General features: G+C 33.6%; 3 protein-coding genes across 3 annotated transcripts; 2 read left to right on the top strand and 1 right to left on the bottom strand.

The window, feature by feature from the left end:
• Positions 1 to 9,434: 9,434 nt before the first annotated feature.
• LOC139892632 (inositol transporter 4-like) lies at positions 9,435 to 14,243 on the bottom strand. The gene is made up of 6 exons (XM_071875740.1): positions 14,040 to 14,243; positions 13,861 to 13,931; positions 11,572 to 11,907; positions 11,383 to 11,490; positions 10,006 to 10,617; positions 9,435 to 9,915 (listed from the first exon to the last, which is right to left on the bottom strand). Exons 1-6 carry the CDS (start codon positions 14,173 to 14,175, stop codon positions 9,442 to 9,444), a joined length of 1,737 nt encoding a protein of 578 aa, XP_071731841.1. The 5' UTR covers positions 14,176 to 14,243; the 3' UTR covers positions 9,435 to 9,441.
• Positions 14,244 to 15,163: 920 nt separating this feature from the next.
• On the top strand, positions 15,164 to 17,668 carry LOC139892631 (uncharacterized). Its single transcript, XM_071875739.1, has 4 exons — positions 15,164 to 15,441; positions 16,699 to 16,748; positions 16,843 to 16,895; positions 16,975 to 17,668. The coding sequence occupies exons 1-4, from the start codon at positions 15,188 to 15,190 to the stop codon at positions 17,293 to 17,295; spliced, it is 678 nt and encodes a 225-aa protein (XP_071731840.1). The 5' UTR covers positions 15,164 to 15,187; the 3' UTR covers positions 17,296 to 17,668.
• Positions 17,669 to 21,906: 4,238 nt separating this feature from the next.
• On the top strand, positions 21,907 to 23,585 carry LOC139889425 (uncharacterized). The gene is made up of 2 exons (XM_071872379.1): positions 21,907 to 22,275; positions 22,573 to 23,585. Exon 1 carries the CDS (start codon positions 21,907 to 21,909, stop codon positions 22,234 to 22,236), a length of 330 nt encoding a protein of 109 aa, XP_071728480.1. The 3' UTR covers positions 22,237 to 22,275; positions 22,573 to 23,585.
• Positions 23,586 to 23,873: the final 288 nt, after the last annotated feature.

The raw sequence follows: 23,873 nt of genomic DNA, 5'->3' as shown, positions 1-23,873 counted from the left end.
TGCGAATTTTTATGTTCATCGCTCGTACTCGAATTGGTTCTCGTTCCTTTCTGCTTAGAGCGTCGGCCACCACGTTCGCTTTTCCGGGATGATAACGAATTTCACAATCATAGTCATTTATTAACTCAACCCACCTACGTTGCCTCATGTTCAGCTGTTTTTGATCGAAAATATGTTGAAGGCTTTTATGATCAGTAAACACAGTGCATTTAACCCCATACAAGTAGTGTCTCCATATCTTCAATGCAAACACGACTGCTCCCAGTTCTAGATCATGCGTCGTATAATTCCGCTCGTGAATCTTCAATTGTCGGGATGCGTATGCAATAACTTTCTTTCGTTGCATAAGAACGCAACCAAAACCTTGTCGCGAAGCGTCACAATATATTTCAAAATCATCGTTCCCTTCTGGTAACGATAAAATAGGCGCCGTAGTCAACTTCTTTTTCAGTAATTGAAATGCACTCTCCTGCTCAGAAGTCCATTCATATTTCTTCCCTTTTTGCGTTAACGCTGTCAACGGCTTAGCTATTCGGGAAAAATCTTGAATAAACCTTCTATAATAACCGGCTAAACCCAAAAATTGGCGTATCTGCATTGGTGTCTTAGGAGTCTCCCATTTTTCAATGGCTTCAATTTTTGCTGGATCAACCTGAATTCCTTTGCTACTAACAACGTGGCCAAGAAATTGCACTTCTTTCAACCAGAAAGCACATTTAGAAAATTTAGCATATAGCTGTTCTTTTCTCAACAACTCTAATATCAACCTTAAATGCTGCTCATGCTCTTGCTCACTCTTGGAATAGATAAGAATATCATCAATGAAAACGATAACAAACTTATCTAGATATGGACTACAAACTCGATTCATGAGGTCCATGAATACAGCTGGTGCATTCGTCAATCCAAACGGCATGACCAAAAATTTGTAATGACCGTAGCGTGTCCGAAAAGCAGTTTTCGGTATATCTTCTTCTTTGACGCGTAGTTGATGATAGCCCGATCTTAGGTCGATTTTCGAATAAACACATGATCCTTGCAGTTGATCAAATAAGTCATCAATTCTCGGTAGTGGATACCGATTCTTGATAGTTAACTTATTTAATTCACGATAATCTATACACATCCTAAAAGATCCATCTTTCTTTTTAACAAATAGAATCGGAGCCCCCCACGGTGAAGTACTTGGTCGTATAAATCCACGATCCAGTAATTCTTTTAACTGACTCTGAAGTTCTTTTAACTCGGATGGTGCAAGTCTATATGGAGCACGGGCAACTGGTGCAGCTCCTGGTACTAAATCTATTTGAAATTCTACAGATCTAAATGGAGGTAATCCCGGCAACTCTTCCGGAAAGACTTCAGGAAAATCTCTTGCCACAGGCACGTCATTGATGCTCTTCACTTTTTCCTTCGTTTCGACTTTATTAACATGTGCTAAGATAGCATAGCACCCTTTCTTCAAGCACTTTTGAGCTTTCAAATAACTAATGAGTTTTAGCTTTGAGTTACCCTTCTCTCCATAAATCATTACTGGCGTTTTATCCTTACGAGGAATGCGAATTGCCTTCTTGGCACACACAACTTCAGCTCCTATTTTGGACATCCAGTCCTTGCCGACTATTACATCAAAACTTCCTAATTCTACGGGTATTAAGTCAATTTTAAACGTTTCTCCGGCTAAATTTATTTTACAATCACGGCAAATTTTATCGGCTTTAATTAGTTTACCATTAGCTAACTCAATCATGTACTTAGCATCTAGAGGTAATGATGAACAATTCAATTTAGCGTGAAAGTCTCTACACACGTAACTTCTATCAGCACCAGTATCAAATATAATAGATGCGGATAAGTTATTAATGGTAAACGTACCCGTAACAAGCTCCGGGTCTTCACACGCCTCTCTAGCATTAATAACAAATGCTCTCCCTCGTGCAGGTCCGATATTCTTCTCTGGATTCGGGCACTGGCTCTTATAGTGACCTTGTTTTCCACACCCATAACAAGTAATGGTAGCCAAAGCAGTTCTATTTGCATTGGTGGCAGGAGTCTTGGTACCATTTGTATTTGTAACGAGAGCCCTACAATCTTCAGCAAGATGACCCTTTCGATTACATTTGTTGCATACCACATTACAGTAGCCAGAGTGATGTTTGTGGCATCGGTTGCATAAAGGATTTTGTCCTTTGTAACCAAAGCTTGAACCACTACCTGCACCTTGCGTGGTTTCTTGTTTCTTAAAAGATTGTTGTTGGTTACCTCGATCATAATTTCCATTCCACTTTCTTTTGTTACCTGATACCTTCACATCAGTATTGGATGCTTTCTTATCCATGATGACCTGATCCATTAGCTCGTTTGCCATGGTTATAGCTTCATGAATTATCTTAGGTTTCGATGCTGTAACGTTTGCCTTGACCTTTTTGGGCAAACCATCTTTGTACATTTCAATCTTCCGTTCTTCGGTTGGAACCAATTCAGGACATAGCAAAACTAATTCCATGAATCGCTGATTGTAGTTGGTGATTTCAGTACCAACAACCTTCAGACTTCGTAATTCATCTTCCAACTTCCTAACCTCGTTCCTTGGACAATATTCGTTGATTAACATTGTTTTGAATTCTTCCCATGGAGTATCATAAGCTACATCTCCTCCTACAGCCTTCACATAATTTTTCCACCACGTGAGTGCACTATCTTGTAAAGTGCATGATGCATACTTGGTCATGTCCTTTTCAACACAACCACTGATTTTAAACACAGTCTCCATCTTTTCTATCCATCGGGTTAAACCGATCGGTCCTTCTGTTCCACTGAATGATGAGGGCTTGCAAGCTTGAAAAGTTTTGTAAGTGCACCCCACACGAGGATTTGGGTTAACTGCAGCACCTCTTGCAGCCTCGACCCATAACATTCTGTCGTTCACTCGCTGATTGATGAGTTCCTGGATTTCTTGTTCCGTCATTCGGTTCAATCGCGCCATATTCTTCTATAAGAATGAAAAGAAAATAATTATTCACATGGAATATTATAGATGTAGTGTATATTTACAGTACATTATAGCTTATTAATAATATGAACCAGGTATTATTATAAAAGCCTTTTCTTCTTATTAGCGTTTTATAATTATATCTAGGGTAGTACCTACCCGTTAATGTCCATACTTAATAGCTTAGTACAGAATCAATTACTACCATCTAAATAATACTTAACCATGGAAAATTATTGCATTTCACACTTCACTATTTTACATATGCTTATCTTACATCGAACATTAAGCAAACCACACTAATAATATTATACAAAACATTATATGATCCCATGGTTTAATACGGTAGCGCATCTTTTGGTCTATTTTCTAGGACGTTTAGGTTCAAAGAATCGCTTAACGCTTATCCTGGCTGTCTGCCTATATTTTGGCTGTGGGACTGAAGAACTGGATGCCGGGATAGAACGAATAGGAATAGCGGGAATAGGGGTGGTAGTGTCTAGTGGAGTTGGTGCCACATCATCCTTATTAAACTCAGGATTTGAATTTTCTAATTCATTAGCCTTTCGTTTCTTTCCTAGTTCGAACTCTTCTTTTGTAATTTCCTGTATTTCTTCCTCGGGTTCACTTTCCTCCTCGGGTTCACTTTCCTCCTCGGGTTCACTTTCCTCCTCGGGTTCACTTTCCGGGTTCTCTATAGTCGGTTCATCCGGAATTTGTGAGTCTTCCCCAAAGATATTATTTTCGTCATCGGATAGGTTAATGACTGGAACACCATCTGAAGATTCTGGTTCGGAGTCGCTGAATGTGATAACAAGTTTTGAGCCCGACATCTATCACACAACAACTAACCCATTAGTACTACATAATATTTACATATAAATTTTAACCAACAATGATAAGCAATGGTTTTTTTAAATCAGACCCGGTCAAAGTCCAGACTTACTAATGTATCCTAACGACTTATCAGTTAGACACACTAATGCAAACCTGGTTCGCTAAGACCACCGCTCTGATACCACATGTCATAACCCGTCCTTAACCATAAGAACGTGTTAGATAACGTATGATTTCATTGCGAGGTATTGACCTCTATATGCGACATTTTTAAAAGAAAAACTGCATATATTTCACATTACAAACCACAACCATTATTTTTGTTACAAGCTTTAGACAATAAAAAGATGATTATCGTTTAGCGATAATCTTCGACTTACAAACTTTACAAATAATGATAACAACACGGTTTCTAGCGTATTTCACAACACAAATCCTCGGATATGCAGTTTTATTTTTGACACAAATATGAGTACGCAAGATCCTGCTTAGGTTCAACATGATGCAGCGGAAGCTTCTAATTATCACCTGAGAATAAACATGTTTAAAACGTCAACATAAAGTTGGTGAGATATAGGTTTAGTGCCGGCAGCAATATATATATAGACCACAAGATTTCGTATATAAACAGTTTAATAAAAATATTCTAAGTGGTTGAGCACTTGATAACCATACTTAACATTTAATCACGTCGCATATTCCCTTTATTATGAAATCTTACTACACCGTACCAAGTGTAGTCACAAAACGAAGTACTGTGCAACCGTTGAATACTGGTCGTCCAGTCCGGTTGGGGTTGTCAGGCCCGATAGATCTATCAACAGGATTCGCGTTTACAATACCGCTGTAAATATTAGTTACCAAGCTACAGGGAAGTATGCCAGTGGTACAACTCAACGTAGAATATATTTTTCAGTTACTTGTGTCCATAACGTAAAACATAAAATACATGTATTCTCATCCCGAAATATTTAGAGTTTAAAAGTGGGACTATATACTCACTTTCGCCTTGAAGATATATATAATTTGACTTGGTCTCCGGTTGATATCACGAACCTATCCATATATAATATATCAATACCTTTTCTTTTTAAACAAACGTCACATATATATACTTGTTATACTTTTAATACTTTGAATAATTCCTTAGTCCGTAGTTAGCAGTTCGTTGTTAGTAATTCAATTTTAATGGTTCATTTTTAGATGTTTAATATACCCGCAATGAAATAAATAAAACCCCCATCGTATATGTATTGGTCGAGATTAATCTTGACCCACGGTACCGGTGTTGTCAAATGACGTGTTGCGTACATAAAGTACCGGTGTTGTCAAATGACGTGTTGCGTACAAACATGGGATCTTATGATTAATCTTCTCGTAATGTTTACGGGTGATCCTAAACCATATAAAATTGAATTATAAGTACATATATATAAAATATCATGTTATCTTAGAAATATGTGATTTTATTTAATTTTTCCCAATTAATCCCGAAGTTAAACAAGTCTTGGATAACCAATTTTGTTTCGGTCATAGTTTCTTCGTTACAAATCCGTTTTCGTTGATTCAACTTGCCATCTCCTTGGATCGAGTTCCTCTTTAAGACTATGAACTGTAAATACCTTAGTTTGTATTCAAAATCACACGGCATAGGTGAAACTTTAGTGAAACCTATGAAGTTAAACATTTTCCTTTATTTAAACAACCTTAAATGATTATTTTTCTAAAAATACTTATACTTTGAATTAAATCATGAAATTTTTATGTGTTATCATATTCATAGTAAAAATCATTTTTCTAGAAAATAAACCTCCAATTCAAAGTTTAAGATGGTTTTTAATTATCCAACCCAAAACAGTCCCCGGTTACACTCCGACGTCGTAAAAACAGTTTTTAAGGTATTCTTTGAAAAACCAAGTTATACCTTGTTAAATTAGCATATACTTAAGTTATATTACAGGTCTTGAAGTATTTTAAAAGTTAAGTTAGAAGGATCTATTTAGTTTGCAAACAAGTTTGAAAACATTCAAACTATGTTCTTGTTGTTAAATTTTTATACCACAAAATAAGATAGCTATATATATATGAATCGAATAAGGTTATGAACATAGTTACTACCTCAAGTTCCTTGGACAAGATTGCTGTAAAAGAGGAGTAAGAAGCTAGAATCAAAAGGGTGATGGAAGTGGATGAAAGATTGGAAGTAAGTTTGTGTTCTTGGAAGGATTTCTTGAAGTGTTTTTGTATGGTTTTCTTATGGTGTTTAAGTAAGGTTTTTATGGCTAGATCTTTAAGGTTTCTTGCTGGATTGTTATGGAGTTCAAAGGTTAAGAAAGAGTGTGTGTTTAGCTTAAGAAATTTGAAGTTAAAATGAATGAAAATGATGATACATATATACTACATAAAAACGTGTTTCATAAGGATACATGGACAAAATTTTAGTTTGTATTTTTGTAATTAGTCTTACAATCATTCAAAAGCAATTACCTTATACCTAGGGTAGTAACAAGGGCTGGTTAGGTGGTGATTTGATGTGTATATACCAATAGTAAATACGTATAGAAGCTAGGTATGATACGAGTACAAATACTCTAGGTATACGTATAGAAATTTTGTGAAAAATGGAATGAGGATTCAAATATAGCTATCTTTTGTGAATACACTTATATGATTTTATGTATTTAAGTCTTTAAAAGTGATTAAATACATTACTTATACGATATATGTATAAACATTATATGTTATAAGTATTTATGTCAAATAACGTTACGTATGGTTATCGTTTTGAAAACTTAAGTTAGTAGTTTCAAAATATACTTATAACTTATTGTTATTAATACAAAATAAGATATTAAAACATTCTTAGATCATGTTAAATATGTATATATACATATATATACACAAACGTATAATTATCATATATTGTACAGTTCGTGATATCATCGGTCAAACTAGACGGTCAAACGTTGTGTAAAACTCTTTTCGAAAACATAAGTCTCAACAATTTGGATTGCTTATCATGTTGGTAAGGTTTAATTTATATAAATATTAATCTTATAAGTATAGAACGATCGAAAAAGTGCGGGTCATTACAACGGCGTCCCACTAAACAGAGCTAGACGGCGTCCCGTTAACCCTAGACGGCGTCCCAGAACAAAGGGCAGGACGTCGTCCCACCTTATAGGACGGCGTCCTGTTGTGCCAATTTTGACTGTTACGTTTTCTTTTCAATAATACTTCATTTGGACGAACCCTAACATATCGGAAGCCTTGTTTTATCATTTTAGAGTGCTATCTTGACCCTAACTCGTATCGGGATCAACCAATGTCATAAATCATCAAAACTCTTTGCAAATCATTCTTCCGATACAAATTTGCGCATCTTGGCTTATCACTTGTAGATCACCTTCATTATCTTCGATTCTAGAGCGTTTTTAGTGATATTGCGATAGATATATATGATGTTATTGAGCAATATCACACGTTCATAAAGATATCTAGAACAAAAGGATGATTGATATAAATAAAAATATAGGAGTGTAACGTAGCAGACTAGTTGTTACACATGGTGTGTCTTTAAGACTAGCCAATATTATTAATGTCAGTGCAAGTGAGAGTCTGTTGAAAATATGTTCTCGGGTTGGCTATGGTTCGATCGTGGTTTGACCGTGGTACATATATTCCGAAGATATGCCCATGACATTAAATAATAAAAGTCCATTTATCCTATTCGGTCACACACAAAGGCCAATCGTAAATTGTTTGATATACCTTCTAATCGAAAATTAATTTATTAATCATTAGTTAATGGTTTAATAAATTAAGTAAGTTTTTTTTTTATGTGTGTACATATACTTACAAATCTAAATATGTAGAGATTTGATTAGATTTTGCAAATCATATTTTATATAATATATAAGATTTGATTTGATATAAATAAGATTTGATTTGATTTATAAATCTTATTTTATATAAAGATTTTTACTATAATCATATTTTATATAATATATAAGATTTGATTTGATATAAATAAGATTTAATTTGAGCTGTAAATCTTATTTTATATAAAGATTTGATTTTGCAAATCTTTCAAAATCTTTATATTTGTATTATATGTATTATTGTATCAATTTTAATTCTATATAATACCAAATCTTGGTATTGAAAAGATATAGAAACTTGAGATACAAAAACACACATACAAAATGATATTTCTCTCTCTTTTTCAAGTAACCAAAATACTTGAGATCTATAATTGGGTTCGGTTTTGGTGGAAATAAGGAAAAAGAAAAGATCCGTTAAGTAGAAGGTATAGATTGAAACAAGGTTGGAACTTTGGGTGTCTACCGTTTAGAGGAACTCTTCTTTGGGTTTTTCAGATTCGATCTTCAAAAGGCTACAAAGGTTGTATTCTAATCTTCTCTTGTTTAATTTCGTTAATTTTGTTTTGTTTGCTAAAGTTTTGTACAATGATCCGTGGAAGAGTATGATTTTGTAAAGTTTTAAAAATGCTTCCGCTCGTTTTGAATTTGTATCATACTCCAACAGTTTACTATAAAATTTAATTACTTTTTGAAAACTTTTTTATTAATATACTACAATTAGAGGCGTCTTCGACCACGGGCAAGATGGACAACCGCACAGGACTCAAATATTTAGTAGGGCTCAAAAATTTAAATATATATATTCTCGAAGTATTCAATTAAACTAAACAAAAGAGGATAAATATTTGGGGGAAAAAAAACACTTTGGTACGTCTGTCTTGAATTTTTTTTTTTCGCATTGATATATTTTAGTATCATCTTTTCGTCTGAATTAAATTCTTTTATATGTATAAGGGCCTATACTTATTTTCGCTCACGTCCTTTCAAATTGTTGAGACGGCTCTGACTACAACGTAATTAATTATAAAATCAAACGGTCAAACCATCACAAATGGCGTATTGTTTGCATATCCGCTAAAGATATTTCACGTTCAAAATTGACTAACAATACTGTCTTAGACATGGTCAGGAAACATTCACGAAATAACTCAGACTCGTATTTAATGTATAGTCTAAACGGAGAAATCTTTATTAGTAACCAATTTTAATGTTAAAATTATCTTTTCGAAATATTGAATTGATTAAAGAAATTACAGATTAATCAAACTTAATGAGGTTTATTAAGCAAAAAGTAAGATTGAGGATCATTATTATTTGTAGTGGAGAGATGTGTTGTTAATCATGGCAAGGTGGAACTAAGTGTTCTTTATTAATAATTGAGTATGCTATGATGACATGTGATTTACCTTAATTTTGTCTCTTAAAAAATATATATACATTGTATTGCTTGACAAAAGTACTAGGTTACATAAGTTAGCTACATATGTAACATTAGGTTCCAATATCAAATCAAATGTTTATGAACCAAACACCAAAGTAAACCACACAATATATACACAAATTTAAAAAGAAACATATGTCCAATTCATCAACCAAAATCCAGGAATTGGAAATAAAGAAACAAAAATCCCTAAAATTAGAGCCCCCTAACAAACAGAACTGTAACACCCATAATTTGATAAGTAGCAATTGACAGTTTAAAATAAGGTACGATGAAAACATATAACTTCAGGTGGCAGGTTTGGTATTTTGTTCCTCAGTGCAACATAACCCAGGTCGAAAACCTTTGTCCAACATCTTCTCTACCTCCTCAAACTGCAATCCTTTAGTCTCCGGTACCAAAAAGTATATCGCTATAAGTCCCAAAACCGAAAACCCTGCAAATAAAAGAAACGTTCCGGCTGTCCCTAATGTTTCCGTAAGGGTTAAGAAAGTTTGACTCACGATCAAATTTGACGTCCAGTTAGCAACAGCCGCTACCCCACCACCAAACCCCCGATATCTCAACGGATAAATCTCCGAATTCACAATCCATGGCACAGTTCCCATCCCGGGAGCGTACATGATAATGTACAACGCCATAAAAAAGATAGCGTACATACCATACTTGCTTGGACAACCTTTAGTGTACCAACTACGATGTTCTGCTTTACAACTTCCTTGTGTTATCGCGTCTAGAGCCAAACAAGCCCCGGGATTAAACTGTGTAATCAAAGTTAAACTTTAGTTAGCAAAACTACACGAGCCACATATTAAAAGAAAAAGAAAAAAAAAATTGTGAGTGAAACTTACTTTGTTTGCTCCATTGGCACAAAAGCCGCAGCTAGACGAGGCTTTCAAGCAAGTCATGCAGTTCCACGACGACGGGTTTTGAGCCCTAGTGAAATCCAAACAAGTCGAGTTGGCTCCAAAATGATTCGACTCGATAATGCTTAATCCAGGAGCATGGACCGAAGCTTGAAAGAACATTACAGATAAAATGACTAGACAACTAATAATCCCAAACATTGAAACGATCATGAATCTACGCCTCCCACATCTATCGACAAACAACATGCTAATGATAGTACCAAGGGCATTTAGACCAGCCGTGATCAATGATAAAGCTAAAGCCGTTTTGTTAGAAGCATAACCCGCGAGTTGTACAATAGTGGGACTGTAGTACAACACGGTGTTGATTCCAACAAATTGTTGCGCAACTTGGACAGCGATACCAGCATGAAGTCCTCGACGAACCATCTTATTCCCCCATGCGTGCTTAATTTTCGAGAAGATGCCATATTTCATATCTTCTTCCGCTTGCTTTTCTTCCTCAATAGATATTTGCAATGCTTTCATCTCTTTTTCAACTTCTCCTTCTGGATAGATCTTTTCTAGGATATCTCTTGCTTCTTTCACTTTGTTCTGTAATAAAAACATATATAAACTAATCAGAAACTCATAAAAAAATGTCGATAACTTGTACATAAGGATTAAAAGTTCACACACTCCACTTCAAGGACAACATTAGTAGGACTTAAAACATAACAGTTTTATATCTAGTTTGCATCATAGTTCACCTATCTAAAAAAAAGAACATTTTGCATTGTAGAAGTACTAAAAATCAGAACAGTTTGCATATTAGAAGGACTAAAAAAACAGAACAATTTCCATATTAGCAAGGTTGTAAAAGACGAGATGCGGGGTCGAAACGGTCGGGATTTTGGAGCGTCGCAACGATGAACACGGGATCGAGACGGATGTTGACTAACGTTGACTTTTTATATACATATTTCAGACTTAAATATTTCAAACATAAATATGTAAAATTAAAGGCAAATATCTATGTTTAATTTGAAATATTTGCCTTTAATTTAAATAATGTTTATGTATAAAATATATATAAAAAGTCAACGTTTGAAATCCGTCTCAGCCGTTTTTAAGGTTTTTAGCTGCTTTTACCACTGTTGACCGTTTTTTCCGTTGTTTTAATCGTTCCGTTTCTTTACCCGTTTTCAGAAATGTTGCGACGGTATACAAACAACAGTGCATATTAGAAGGACTAAAAAACAGAACAGTTTGAATTGTAGGACTTAAAAACAGAACAGTGGCGTTTGCAAATTAGGACTAGAAAACAGAACAGTTTGCGTATTAGGACTAAAAAGCAGAACAGTTTGCATCGTAGTTTACCTGCCTATAAAGCCATCTAGGCGACTCGGGAAGAAACCACATCAAGATAAACTGAATCAAGGGTGGAATACCAGCAACTCCAAGCATCCAACGCCATGTTCCGGGCGTCTAAAAGATTAACATTATTATTAGATAAAAAAAAAAACTTAGAAATAACAAAGTTCCTTAGACAAAAACATAGGAACATACCCGAGTAAATGCTAAATTAATAAGGTAGGATAAAAACTGTCCGCCGGTAATGAGTAAACCATTTGTGCTAACGAGTGCACCTCTAATTCTAGCAGGAGAAGCTTCGGATATGTATAAAGGTGCCGTCATAGAAGCCATTCCAACACCAAAACCAACAAGAAGTCGACCGATTATTATAACCCATGGAGTTGGAGCAAGAGCCATTACAACTGCACCAATGCAGAAAACAACATCGGCTGACATGATTGATCTCTTCCTCCCAAATCTATCGTTCACCCATCCACCAATTGCAGCACCAAAAATAGCTCCAGCAACAGCCATACTAACAATAGTTTCCTGAAAGTGAATGGAAAATGGTGTATAACTTAAAGTTTGAACAGAGAATTAGCAATGTTTCAACACTTAAAATATGTCAAATCAAACTTAAAAAAGTTATAAAAAGGATTGGCAAATGCCTACTACTATACTTGAGTCTCCTAGTTTCTGTTTTTCTCAAAGACTTTCATGCATTCACAGTAGTTTATGGTTTTGACAAGCACTTGGTGATCACCAAGCAGCATACACAAAACACTTTTAAAGTCAATTTACATTTTTTGAGTTTCTATTAATAAGCATAGCGTTAGTATTAGTATCAATTTTAGTATTAGTATTAGTATGAGTATGATCGGTATTGATATCAGTATGAGTATTAGTATACTTTGTTTCTCTTATGTATTAAGATTAGTTATTCATTTGATTAGCATAGTCTTTAAATACCCAAGAAGATTTTCTTTAACAAGATACATGCATTAACAGTTAAACATACAAAATCTCTAACACATGTTTCTGCAAAGGAAAGGATGATGATTCGTATACCACAATTGTTTAGCAATACATCACCAATATGCAGAGGGTGTGCTAACATGTGCAATCGAAGTTTAGTGCTAACATGACCTCTAGGGGTGTCAAAGTTCTTTGCATTATTTCAACGACTCTATGGTTGCTTTGGAGAACCCGAAACGACATTCTTTTTGCCTCTAATCTTATTAGAAAGGAGGATCTTTTTGATCTCGTTAGATTGTTTTCCTTCTCTTGGTTAAAAAGTAGAAGTAAACATGCTCCCACGTGGAACACTTGGCTATGTAATCCCTTATAATTTTCCTAGCTCCTTGCTAGTTTAGTAATAATATATAATTTTCAGCTGTTCAAAAAAAAAACATGTGCAATCGAAGAGGGTCTAAAATTTCGAAAGGGCCCAAAATTTTGAAAACAGTGGTATATATACTTGTTTTTCTTATCGGTCTGGAAAGAATTTATAGCAGCAAAACAAAAAAAAATTATTTGCTGTTTTCAAAAAGTTTACAAAACCAGATATATGTATTGAAATTTTTAGCCATTATAAGAGACCATATTTTATATTTTGTATTGAAATTATTTGCCTTACCAATATGCATTGTAAAGTACAATACTCTTAAGCATGTTTACCATATATTAGCCATAGATCAACTAAAAAATATCGGTGTATCAAGATATCTAAAACTGATGTTGGGGGCAATGGATCAAAATATATAAAACTGATAATTACTACGGAGTACATTATAATGTAGCCCAAATAGTTATCAAAGAACACTTATAATTAACATGATCATAGCAAAATAGTACTTAAACAAAAATAACAAGCACACTATAACAACAAAAGGTAGATACCATGTATTACTACATTAGTGATCCTGTTCAACACTATGTCCGGTTAGCCTAAGACCACTCCCTATCTTAAGACTCTTCAAAACAGAATTTCTCTCCTCACATCAGCACCACATTATCACAAAAAACTTTAACATTCCTTTAACTAAACTCTCGTTATCTTTCATTATATTGAATAATACCCACAAATATACCTATAATATATAATATGTACAAGTAATCAAACACAACGTACAATAATAAAAAAAAAAATATGGGACCAACAGCCATTTCACGGATTGCTCCTTACCTTTGTTATCTGTTGGCATCCGTTAAACGAGGCATTTCACTCCCGGATAGGGAGTGGCCTAAGCAGGTTTAGTCGTAATAAAATTTGAATAAATAAAGTAGTAGTGTGCAAGATAGCCCAGTTTCATTGTAACCAGAAGAATATCAAAACAAACTCTATATGAACTAATAATGTATATGACCTAACAAACAAGTTACAAACAAATACCAGTAAACCATATTAGCAGCATGTCAAAAACGATCACATAACAGGTTAAGCCGCATTAATCTAAGTAAAAAATAACCTCCCTGACAGTTAATAAAATTTTCTTTATTTACCTGCAACCACGTATGCTTTTGAACTTCCTTAAAATCATCTCGAATGTATAGTAAAGCACCCGAAATAACACCTATTTTCATTAAAATCAATCAACGTGAACACAATAAACCACGAAAATTATAAATTATAATAATCACAACAACTAGAAAACAAAACAAAGATTTAACAGAAATATTACCAGTGTCATAACCAAATAATAGACCACCAATTCCGGCACTGATAGCAAGCCTCATAATATAAGGCGTACGCCAAATCGTGCTGAAGCATTCTGTGAACTCTGTTTTATCAGCCTTAATAACACCTCCTTCCACCATCTTTGAGTTTCAAAATCAAAGATTAGACGGAACAATTTATGAACAATTTATGGTAATGCAATAACTAAATCAGTGTGACACACGTGATCGATAACTTTATAGTGGACGTCGTAGAATTATGAAAAAGTAACGATTTATGTATAGTTTGTTACCGTAATTTGACGTAGAAATTAACAACCCGTCGCTTTCATAAGTTGAAGTAGTTAGGTATGGATATCACGGTATATATAACTGTAGATTAGAGATTTTTGGTATGATTTGGCGTTATCCAGTCTCTCGATTTTAAAGTAGATAGTTATATTTATCTTTTAACAACCTTAAAGATGTACAAGGATTGTTTATTTTGGATTTGTATTTGTATTAATTATTAATTATGTTTATATATGGAGTAATTGATAATTATTAGTAATTAATTGAATATAAATTAGTAGTAAGGTTCATCTTGATAAGTTTGTATTTAACAACAAAAGGAAAGTTTCAACATTACGATTCTAATTATTCGATAATTGAGAAGATTTTTTCGGAAGAGACTTCTTTTTGATAAGGTAACTATTTAAATTATTTAATTTAGATGGATATTTAAGATATAACCATAAACAGATTACCTATCCAAATAACAGTACAATTGTATAGTTATCTACTTATCTGGATAATAATTATATAATTATCTATTTAGGAATGTAGGGATTTTACTCATCCAAACGCGCAAGACACAGTCTAATTAACTAATTATCACATCTAATTTTAAAATTAAGTTTTATTTTAATTTAATTAATTTTAATTTCTCTCTCGTTTGGGCCGGTTATTAGGCCTAATTAGTCTAGAACTCGCTCCCTTAAGTGGGCTAAATAGCCCATACTCAAAGATTCAGTCCACCATTTGTTACTCCAGTTGACAGTCTGGATTTGCCATTTGTATTTTGACTTTTTCATGATCAAAATCAAAATTACAATTAAAGCCAGTCATGTAAAAAAAAAAAAAAAAAAAAAAAAAAAAAATTTGTTGTTTAAAAATGATGTTGGGAAAGATTTGCAGAAGAATAAGCATCGGAACGTCTGAAAGATTCAGACTTTGTGTACGCAAACGTTTTTCTACCACCACCAACAATAACAACAACAACAACAACAAACCGAAAATGGAACCAAATGGAGAGAAGAATAACGAATCATTAAGTCACTATGACTCATATCGAGACCTAGATAAGCTTGATTTCATGACTGCTTCAAAGATCCTCTTTACCACTCCGCCTAAACAGAAAAAATTCGGGTACGCATTACATCGAACACCTGGCGTGCATTTCATCATATATGAACTCTGACTATGTTAAATATCTAGTTTTTGTGTGTGTGCTAAAGTCATTCTTATATGTGTGCCGCTTATGAATTAACTTGTGTTATTGTGTTATTGAGACAGCTACTATGCAATTAAATTTGGACTTTGTATATTAGCAATTAGCAATAATCAGGTTGAAACGGTTAAAAGTATGATCAACCTTATGATAATGTAATGCCATTCGGTTATTCAGTTTCCTTTTGCAATGTGAAGAATAGGCTTTATAGCTTGTTTTCAGTGATAATGTAGTTTATATACTAAATATAAACTACATTTTATCATGTACTTAAAAAAAAATTACCCATTTTAGTGTTCCACCTTGGACGCCCTCATGTTTCTGAGTAATAAAACAGCAAATTTAGAACCACGAAACTTAACTTGTAGAATCACCTCAAGACTGTCTCCATGGAAAGCTACTGTTCTTAGAATATAAAAGGGATTATATATCTCGAGGCTACTCAAGTTTAGTAAATAAAACGAACTTGGGTGAGCACTTTTATGTCAAACGCGTCGAATGGGTTACTTAGTAAATTTTATTTACTGAAGAATTGAATGGGGCTAAAGTCACCCAAGCTGTACCTTTAATGTCTTATGTCCGATATATCAGTTTATTATATATTGGTGTTAGTATTGAAATAATTTAAATTCTGTAAACATACTTGAAATTCTAAATTTTGTTTAAAAAGTTGATAAGCTTTATAAAACAACAAAAAGCATCTTGAATGGTTTTGTATTGAACCCATAATCTAAGGAAAACACGGCGACATATTTTTGGGAAACTAGAATGACAGTCTGAATACATTTTTTGAAAATATGTTTCCTTTGTTTTACATTTTTTTATGGTCTAGTTTAAATTGTATATGACTATTTGATTAGTATTCTGAATTCAATTGTATAAGACAAAAGTAAGTAGCAACTTTACCTGTTTAATGCATCCGTGAACATGTTGTTTTTTGGTTTATTGCCACGTGTAAGACTACTGACTATAGCAAGCAAGACTCGAGAACGCTGACCAGTAAACAATTGAAATGATTTATTTTTAAGGATAAACCGTAGTTAATATGTATCAAAATTGTTATCGATATACAGTGTTCAGCAACACTTTTGCTATTAATATCATTGGTAATCTGTTTTTATATTACATTAATGTATACATTTAAATGTGTGCTTATAAGCCGTTCTAATCTCCAGGCTTGATTTTCATCTGGTTCAGCTCTTCTTTGTTTGTCTGCCTTCACTCGGTATTTCTATTTTATTTATATACGTATATATTCACTCCAAAAAGTGAAAAATATCTACAATATGTCATCTAATGGCTCGTTCTTCTTGTATCAGCTGTCTATTTGGTTGCACAATATGCGCGCCATGAAATGAAGAAAATGGATGCGGTAACGAAACCACTTATTTGTTGCACTTGTTGACAATTATTTATTATTTTTGGTGTTTAAATTTTATGATCTTCTTCAGGAGTTGGAAAGGATGAAGATTGAAGAAGCCAAGAAGATTAAAGAAACCGAAGAAGATGTGTTAAAGTCAAATCCACAACTATTAGAAGTCAAAGAGAGATTAGAAAACTTGGAAAAAACCGTAAAGGAAATTGTGACAGAATCTAAAAACCAACGAAGCACAAAAGTTTCAGAGCAACATGAAGGTGACAAAACACAGCTTACAAAAAAACCTTTAGTTGAAGAAGACCACTCGAATAAACAAGCTTCCAATAAGAAAGAAACACGTTGTGTCGATAATCAGAGTGCTACGCAAGGAGGCTCGTCTAGTGATAAGAAGTAAACAGAAATCAAGTTCTTGCGGCTCGTTGTAAGCAAAAGTGGGACCAGCAGATACATTTGAATGAATTTTTTATTTTCCGATTAGAATGATGGAAGATGAAACAATGAGAGATATGAACTGGCGATTTAGATGACTAATGTTTATGCTTCCCGACTCTACGTAACATGTAGAAGGATATTGTGTTAATTTTTCATGACTTCTACAGACTACTGGTAGCAAATTTCAAACTCGGTAGTTGGTCAAGACAGACAACTATTCTGGTATGGTTCGAGATGCAAACAATATACTCCGAATTTGTTAGTGTTTTGAATTATGTATGTAGTTAAGGTAATATGTATGATACTTGAATTATCCTTAATTCGAGCATTTTGCAATGAAATTATTATAGTAGTCTTCTAATGTTATTGGATCAAGATCGATTTTATAAACAAAATCAAAAGTGATCTCTTTATGCTAACTTGAATGATCGTTGTCAGGTATTTTGTCCGGCAAAAACAATCCGAAAGCAGCATCACTTATGCATTTGGTTGGGGTGACACTTTGCTTTGTTCTACTGACTTCATGTTTCGTAAAACGATTTTGAACAGTTCAGATGGAACGCCAAACACACACATTTTGTCAACGACGAGACTTAACTCGTAAACTCAAGGCTAATGTTACTCTTTGAAATCGCTAGGCCGGAAATGCTTTGATAGTTCAGAGATTTTATAATAATCGATCTTTTGACTTCATGTTTTGTTCATAAGACGTTAAAGATTTTATGCATTATATATATATATATATATATATATATATATATATATATATATATATATATATATATATATATATATATATATATATATATATTGGTAGGATCAAGAGGGAAGTAACCATTCGGGAGAAGCGGGGGGAAGCAAAAACTTTTATTTTTTTTTTCGTTTTTTGAAAAAACTTTGTTCACGAACATTATAGATAAGATGAAAATATGAACATTTAGTAGAGACACTTTGTGATAAATGTTTTTATTTTGGCGGGAAAACGCTCAAAGAAGTAATATATAACAATTATCGTGTTTTTCGAGCGTATTTTGAGGTTTTAGCTATTGGGGTTTAGATATTAGGGTTTATAGAGTTTAGATATTAGGGTTTAGAAATTTAGGGTTTAGGGTTTAGATTTAGGATTTAGATTGAGTTTTTTAACACGAACGGTTTAGAGTTTAGGGTTTAGGGTTTTTAGGGTTTGGTGTTTTGTGTTTATGGAATAAACCCAAAACACCAAACCCTAAACCCTAAACTCTAAATCGGGCTAAATTTTACTTCACAAAACATGAAGAAAAAAAACGTTCATATTCTTCACGAACAATATTATCTTGAATGTTATTTTTGTCGATCGTTTTCCCGCCTAAATAATAACATTCATCACAAAGTGTCTCTTCTAAATGTTTATATTTTCGTGTGATCTTGATGCCGGAAAAAAAAATTCAAAAAAAACGAAAAAAAAAAAAAATTTTGCTTCCCCCCGATTTGTTACTTCCCCATTGATCCTGCCCCTATATTTGGAATTTTTTTTCCCGGCATCAAGATCACACAAAAATATGAACATTTAGAAGAGACACTTCGTGATGAATGTTATTATTTAGGCAGGAAAACGATCGACAAAAATAACATTCAAGATAATATTGTTCGTGAAGAATATGAACGTTTTTTTCCTCATGTTTTGTGAAGTAGAATTTAGCCCGATTTAAAGTTTAGGGTTTAGGGTTTGGTGTTTTGAGTTTATTCCATAAACCCAAAACACCAAACCCTAAACCCTAAACTCTAAACCGTTCGTGTTAAAAACTCAATCTAAATTCTAAATCTAAACCCTAAATCTAAACCCTAAGCCCTAAATTTCCAAACCCTAATATCTAAACCCTATAAACCCTAATATCTAAACCCTAATAGCTAAAACCTCAACATACGCTCGAAAAACACGATAATTGTTATATATTACTTCTTCGAGCGTTTTCCCGCCAAAATAAAAACATTTATCACAAAGTGTCTCTACTAAATGTTCATATTTTCATCTCATCTATAATGTTCGTGAACAAAGTTTTTTCAAAAAACGAAGAAAAAAAAAGTTTTTGCTTCCCCCCGATTGGATATACTTCCCTCTTGATCCTACCACTATATATATATATATATATATATATATATATATATATATATATATATATATATATATATATATATTGAAAGGATCTTTAGAGAACTAGAGTATGTAGAGAACTCATATAACTCATAGATTGAACTTCAATCTATGTGGAGATTGAGCTTCAATCTATGAAGAAAAAAAATTTGAAAAAAAACAGTCAATCTGCACAGAAAAAAAAAAGTCAGGCTGCAAAAAAAAAAAAAACTGCAAAAAAAAAAAAACGCAGATTGAGTCAATCTGCACAAAAAAAGGTCAATCTGCACAGAAAAAAAATCAATCTGCAAAAAAAAAAGAACTGCAAAAAAGCGTCAATCTGCACTCAGATTGACTCAATCTGCACAAAAAAAAGTCAATCTGCACAGAAAAAAAAATTGCAAAAAAAAAAAAAAAACGTCAATGTGCAGCAGATTGACTCAATCTGCATGAGTTCCATGGGTTCTCTACTACTTTTGGTTCTCCATGGATCTTCACCCATATATATATATATATATATATATAAAGTATGATTTTACTATTCACACCATTATTATATTATTAAAGGGTATTTTCATCATTAAACATATTGTTGGGTTCACCTCCATTCTACACCCTTCTCATCTTCACTCACCCTTTTCCACCGTCACCGCCTCATCACCATCATCGTCGCAGCCTCCTGCGTGTGTTTTTGGTCTCCCCAAATTCGTCTCTAGCAATTGTTACCACCACCATCCTTCACATATCACAACCAGCGACTTCGTTTTGCGTTTGTTCGTCATTCTCGTTTCTTTTACTTGGAAGATACTAACTTACTAAGCATATGTTTGGTTAGCATTTTTTTTAAGCTTTTAAATTAAAAGATTTTAGTTTCCAGCATTTAATAAGAAGTTCACATATAATAATAATAATAAAATAAAATAAAATAAAAACTCCATTTAGTTTAAAAGAGTTTACAATTTTTAGATGGAGGTAAAAAAATTAAAAAGCTAATGAAACTAACGTTAAAATTCTCTTAGCTTTTGTCAATTTTCATTTTATTTAAATAATTCAAACTACTCTGCCAAACACCTGATATATACAAAAAAATTACCACCGAAGCTTGGTTTGAGGAATACGAGGTGGGATCCAACTTGGGGTACTATCAACACAGGTTTGATTCTCACTCTAAGCAGAGAGTTTTCAACTTTTGATAATACTGCAAACATTAATGCGATTTAGGGAAGGTTTCTGAGGGGTTTTCCTAACCTTCGATGGTACCGCCAACATCGTCGCGAATTGAGTTTCCTCCTAACGCGTGTGTGGGTGACAATTGAGAGCATTCGATGTCGGTATCGCCATTACAAATAAAAACATCTACAAGCTACAAGCTACGATTGAGCAACTATAAACTACCATCTACTTAAGTCAAAAATAATCTAAATTATCACACTAATACTCCCTCCATCTCACTATACTACTTTACTTTAGAATGTCACATTTCAACTGTCATTTATGTATTTGAAATTTTGAACTAACGAGAATAGGTTATTATGAATAGAAAGTTCTGATTGAAATTAGCAAGGAGTATGATTTTTTTAAAATACTAGTGAAATGACCTGTGAAAACACGGATTTGTTTAAACGAAACAGTTTAATGATATGTTTTAGGTATTAAGTGAATGTAAATGTTAAAGTCATTTATATTGTCCCGTTGAACCACGGATTCCGACTAAGAAACTTGTCGTTGATTTTACAAACATAAAGTTCGCTCAAAGTTGAATATTTATATTTATATTTTTAATAATTATTAATTATTAATTATAATAAATCGCCTTGAAATTTTTTTAGAAAAATAAAATTACAATTTAGGAAAAATTAATATTTCCTTTTATAAAAGATTTTGTATTATTTTTTAATTAAATTAATATATAATTATGACATCATCATTATGAAAAGTGAAGGGTAATTTAGCTTAATGATGATGTTATCATTTTAGAGGTTTATTAGACTATATAAATGTGTGAAAAACAGTAAGGCTCCGTTTGTTTTTTATTTTTATTAAGTTCTGTTGTCTGAATGAATTTATAACGTTTGTGAGAAATAAGTGATGAAAAAAATAGGTGTTGTTTGTTTTATGTGCTGAATACTGACTGAATAATAAAAATTACAAATTTAATCATGTACATACGGAAGTTATAGGCAGTTATGTTGGCAGTTTTAAAAGAGTAGGGACAAATATGAGAATTCATATTTTCATGACTTAAATTATTAATACATTATATTTTTATTAAGTTAAAAACAAATACAATACGACTTATTCAATTTTATATCATTAAGTCCATTAAGTTTTAAACAAAAAAGTGTATAAATATTAAATTAAAGTCACTTTTATAACCTCCTCCGTAAACTGTCAAAATCGAGATTTGTCAACTAGGTTTAGAGCCTTAATCAAAAGTCAAAACATGTTTTTAGTTGTTCTGAAATGGAGAATGGAGACGATTGGTTAGCCAACGACAAACTCCAACACTTTCTACTCTGTTTCTTCCTCACCTTTCTTTTCTCTTTTTTCGCATCTCGATTCTCTCTCTTACGCCGCCGCCGCCTCTCAATCGGTTGCATTCTTTCACTCACCGTCGGCGCCGCCAAAGAGTTCGCCGACGAACTTGGTTTCTTCAATTCAGCCGGTGCTTCCGTCAAAGACGCCGTTGCCGATATCCTCGGCGTTCTCGTTGCCGCCATCGCTCTTTATTTTTGGAACTCGATTTGTTCCCGCAATAGATCCGACCTAAATCGTGGATTTGATATAGTTTGATTATCATTCAAATTAGGCCTCCAATCGCTTACATATCAGGTTTTCATCTGCTTCTAGTTAAGATTCTATAATTGTATGTTTATTGATTTTAATACATTACACAAATACACAATAAAGAAACTATATGTTTAACTGAGATTTTATTTTATATCTTATGAATTGAAAAGTTATTGTTCAGACTTCACTTATAGAATTAATCAAATCAGTAAGATTATTAGTGTAATACTCCACCTAATAATAGTGTAAGTCTCTTATATCAAATTTACATTTCACAAACACATTCATGTTTTTGTCTATGTTGACCTCATTTATGTTTTTGTATTGTAAAAAGTGTAGATATGGTGGTGTAGCTCAGCTCAAATTTGCTCAAGTTTAGAAACCGGAAATGGCGAACAATCCGACTCCCCCTTGCAAAAACATAATGGTGAATTGGTGATGCACATTATTCTAGCTTTAGCCATTATCATTGATGGAACATGTATACAAGAAAACGGCAAGAACTGCACATATCCACATTTCTTAGTTTAAATTGGCGCCATGTACATAGGGGCATGAGTCATGACTCATGACCAAGGTTGGAGACTCGAAACTCGATCACAAAATTTTGGGGAGTTCTCGGAAACTCGGGGAGCACCAAGATGTTGACTTACGTTGACTTTTTTTTTTTTTAAAATATAAATATGTATGTTGTAATATAAATATGAATAGACTTTGACTAATTTGCCGAGTTTTTGACCGAATTTCCAAGTTTTTGACCTAGTTGTCGAGTTGGTCGATTTGACCGAGAACTCCCCGAGTTGGGCGAGTTGGGCATCTACTCGGCCAAGTTTACAACATGACCCAAGTTGTACCCACTATGGTATGGACACGCTGAAATGGATGCTGTATGGAGTTCAATGTTGGGTGAAGATTGTCTATCATCGGATTTTGTGGATCCCAAAGAAGATCAACATCTTTATATGGCGGCTAGCAATGGATAAATTGCCAACTAGATCGAATTTGGTGAAGAGGGGGGTGAGTTTGGTTACAGCAAACTGCCCTTTCTGTGATAGTCATCAAGAAGACATAGATCATTTATTCGTGAGTTGCAAGTTCGTTGCACCAATTTGGAGAAGATATCTGTCATGATGGCAATTTCCTGGGTCAATTCCGAATGGAGTATATAATGCTTTTAGCTCGGCTTCTTTTAATACTGGATCAGATACAGCAAACACCTTGTCCCTTGATTCTAGATACGTTCTTATGTGGCTCGTCTGGAAGTGGAGGAACAAGTTGATCCACTCTTCACCGGATCAGCGCCAAGCAATTTTCAAGGATGATTTAATGACCAATCTTCATGTGTTGACGCGCTTGTGGCTATTAAACAGGCGCGGAAAAAATGGTGGTAATTTGGACATGTGGAGCTAAAACCCAAAAGGAGCTATTCACATTTTTTTTTTTTTTTTTTTTTTTTGAGGTCTGGAGGAAATATCTCATAGTCAGTAGTGGTGGTCATCTTCTTCTGATTTTGGTGTGAAGTCAATAGGTGTTATATTATAAGCTTCTTTTAATACTGGATCAGATACAGCAAACACCTTGTCCCTTGCTTCTAGATACGTTCTTATGTGGCTCGTCTGGAAGTGGAGGAACAAGTTGAT

This window comes from Rutidosis leptorrhynchoides, chromosome 2 (genome assembly GCF_046630445.1).
Source record: "Rutidosis leptorrhynchoides isolate AG116_Rl617_1_P2 chromosome 2, CSIRO_AGI_Rlap_v1, whole genome shotgun sequence".
NCBI classification, from domain to species: Eukaryota; Viridiplantae; Streptophyta; class Magnoliopsida; order Asterales; family Asteraceae; genus Rutidosis; species Rutidosis leptorrhynchoides.
Note: the sequence above shows the minus strand (reverse complement) of the source record. Positions and strands in the feature narration are given on the sequence as shown.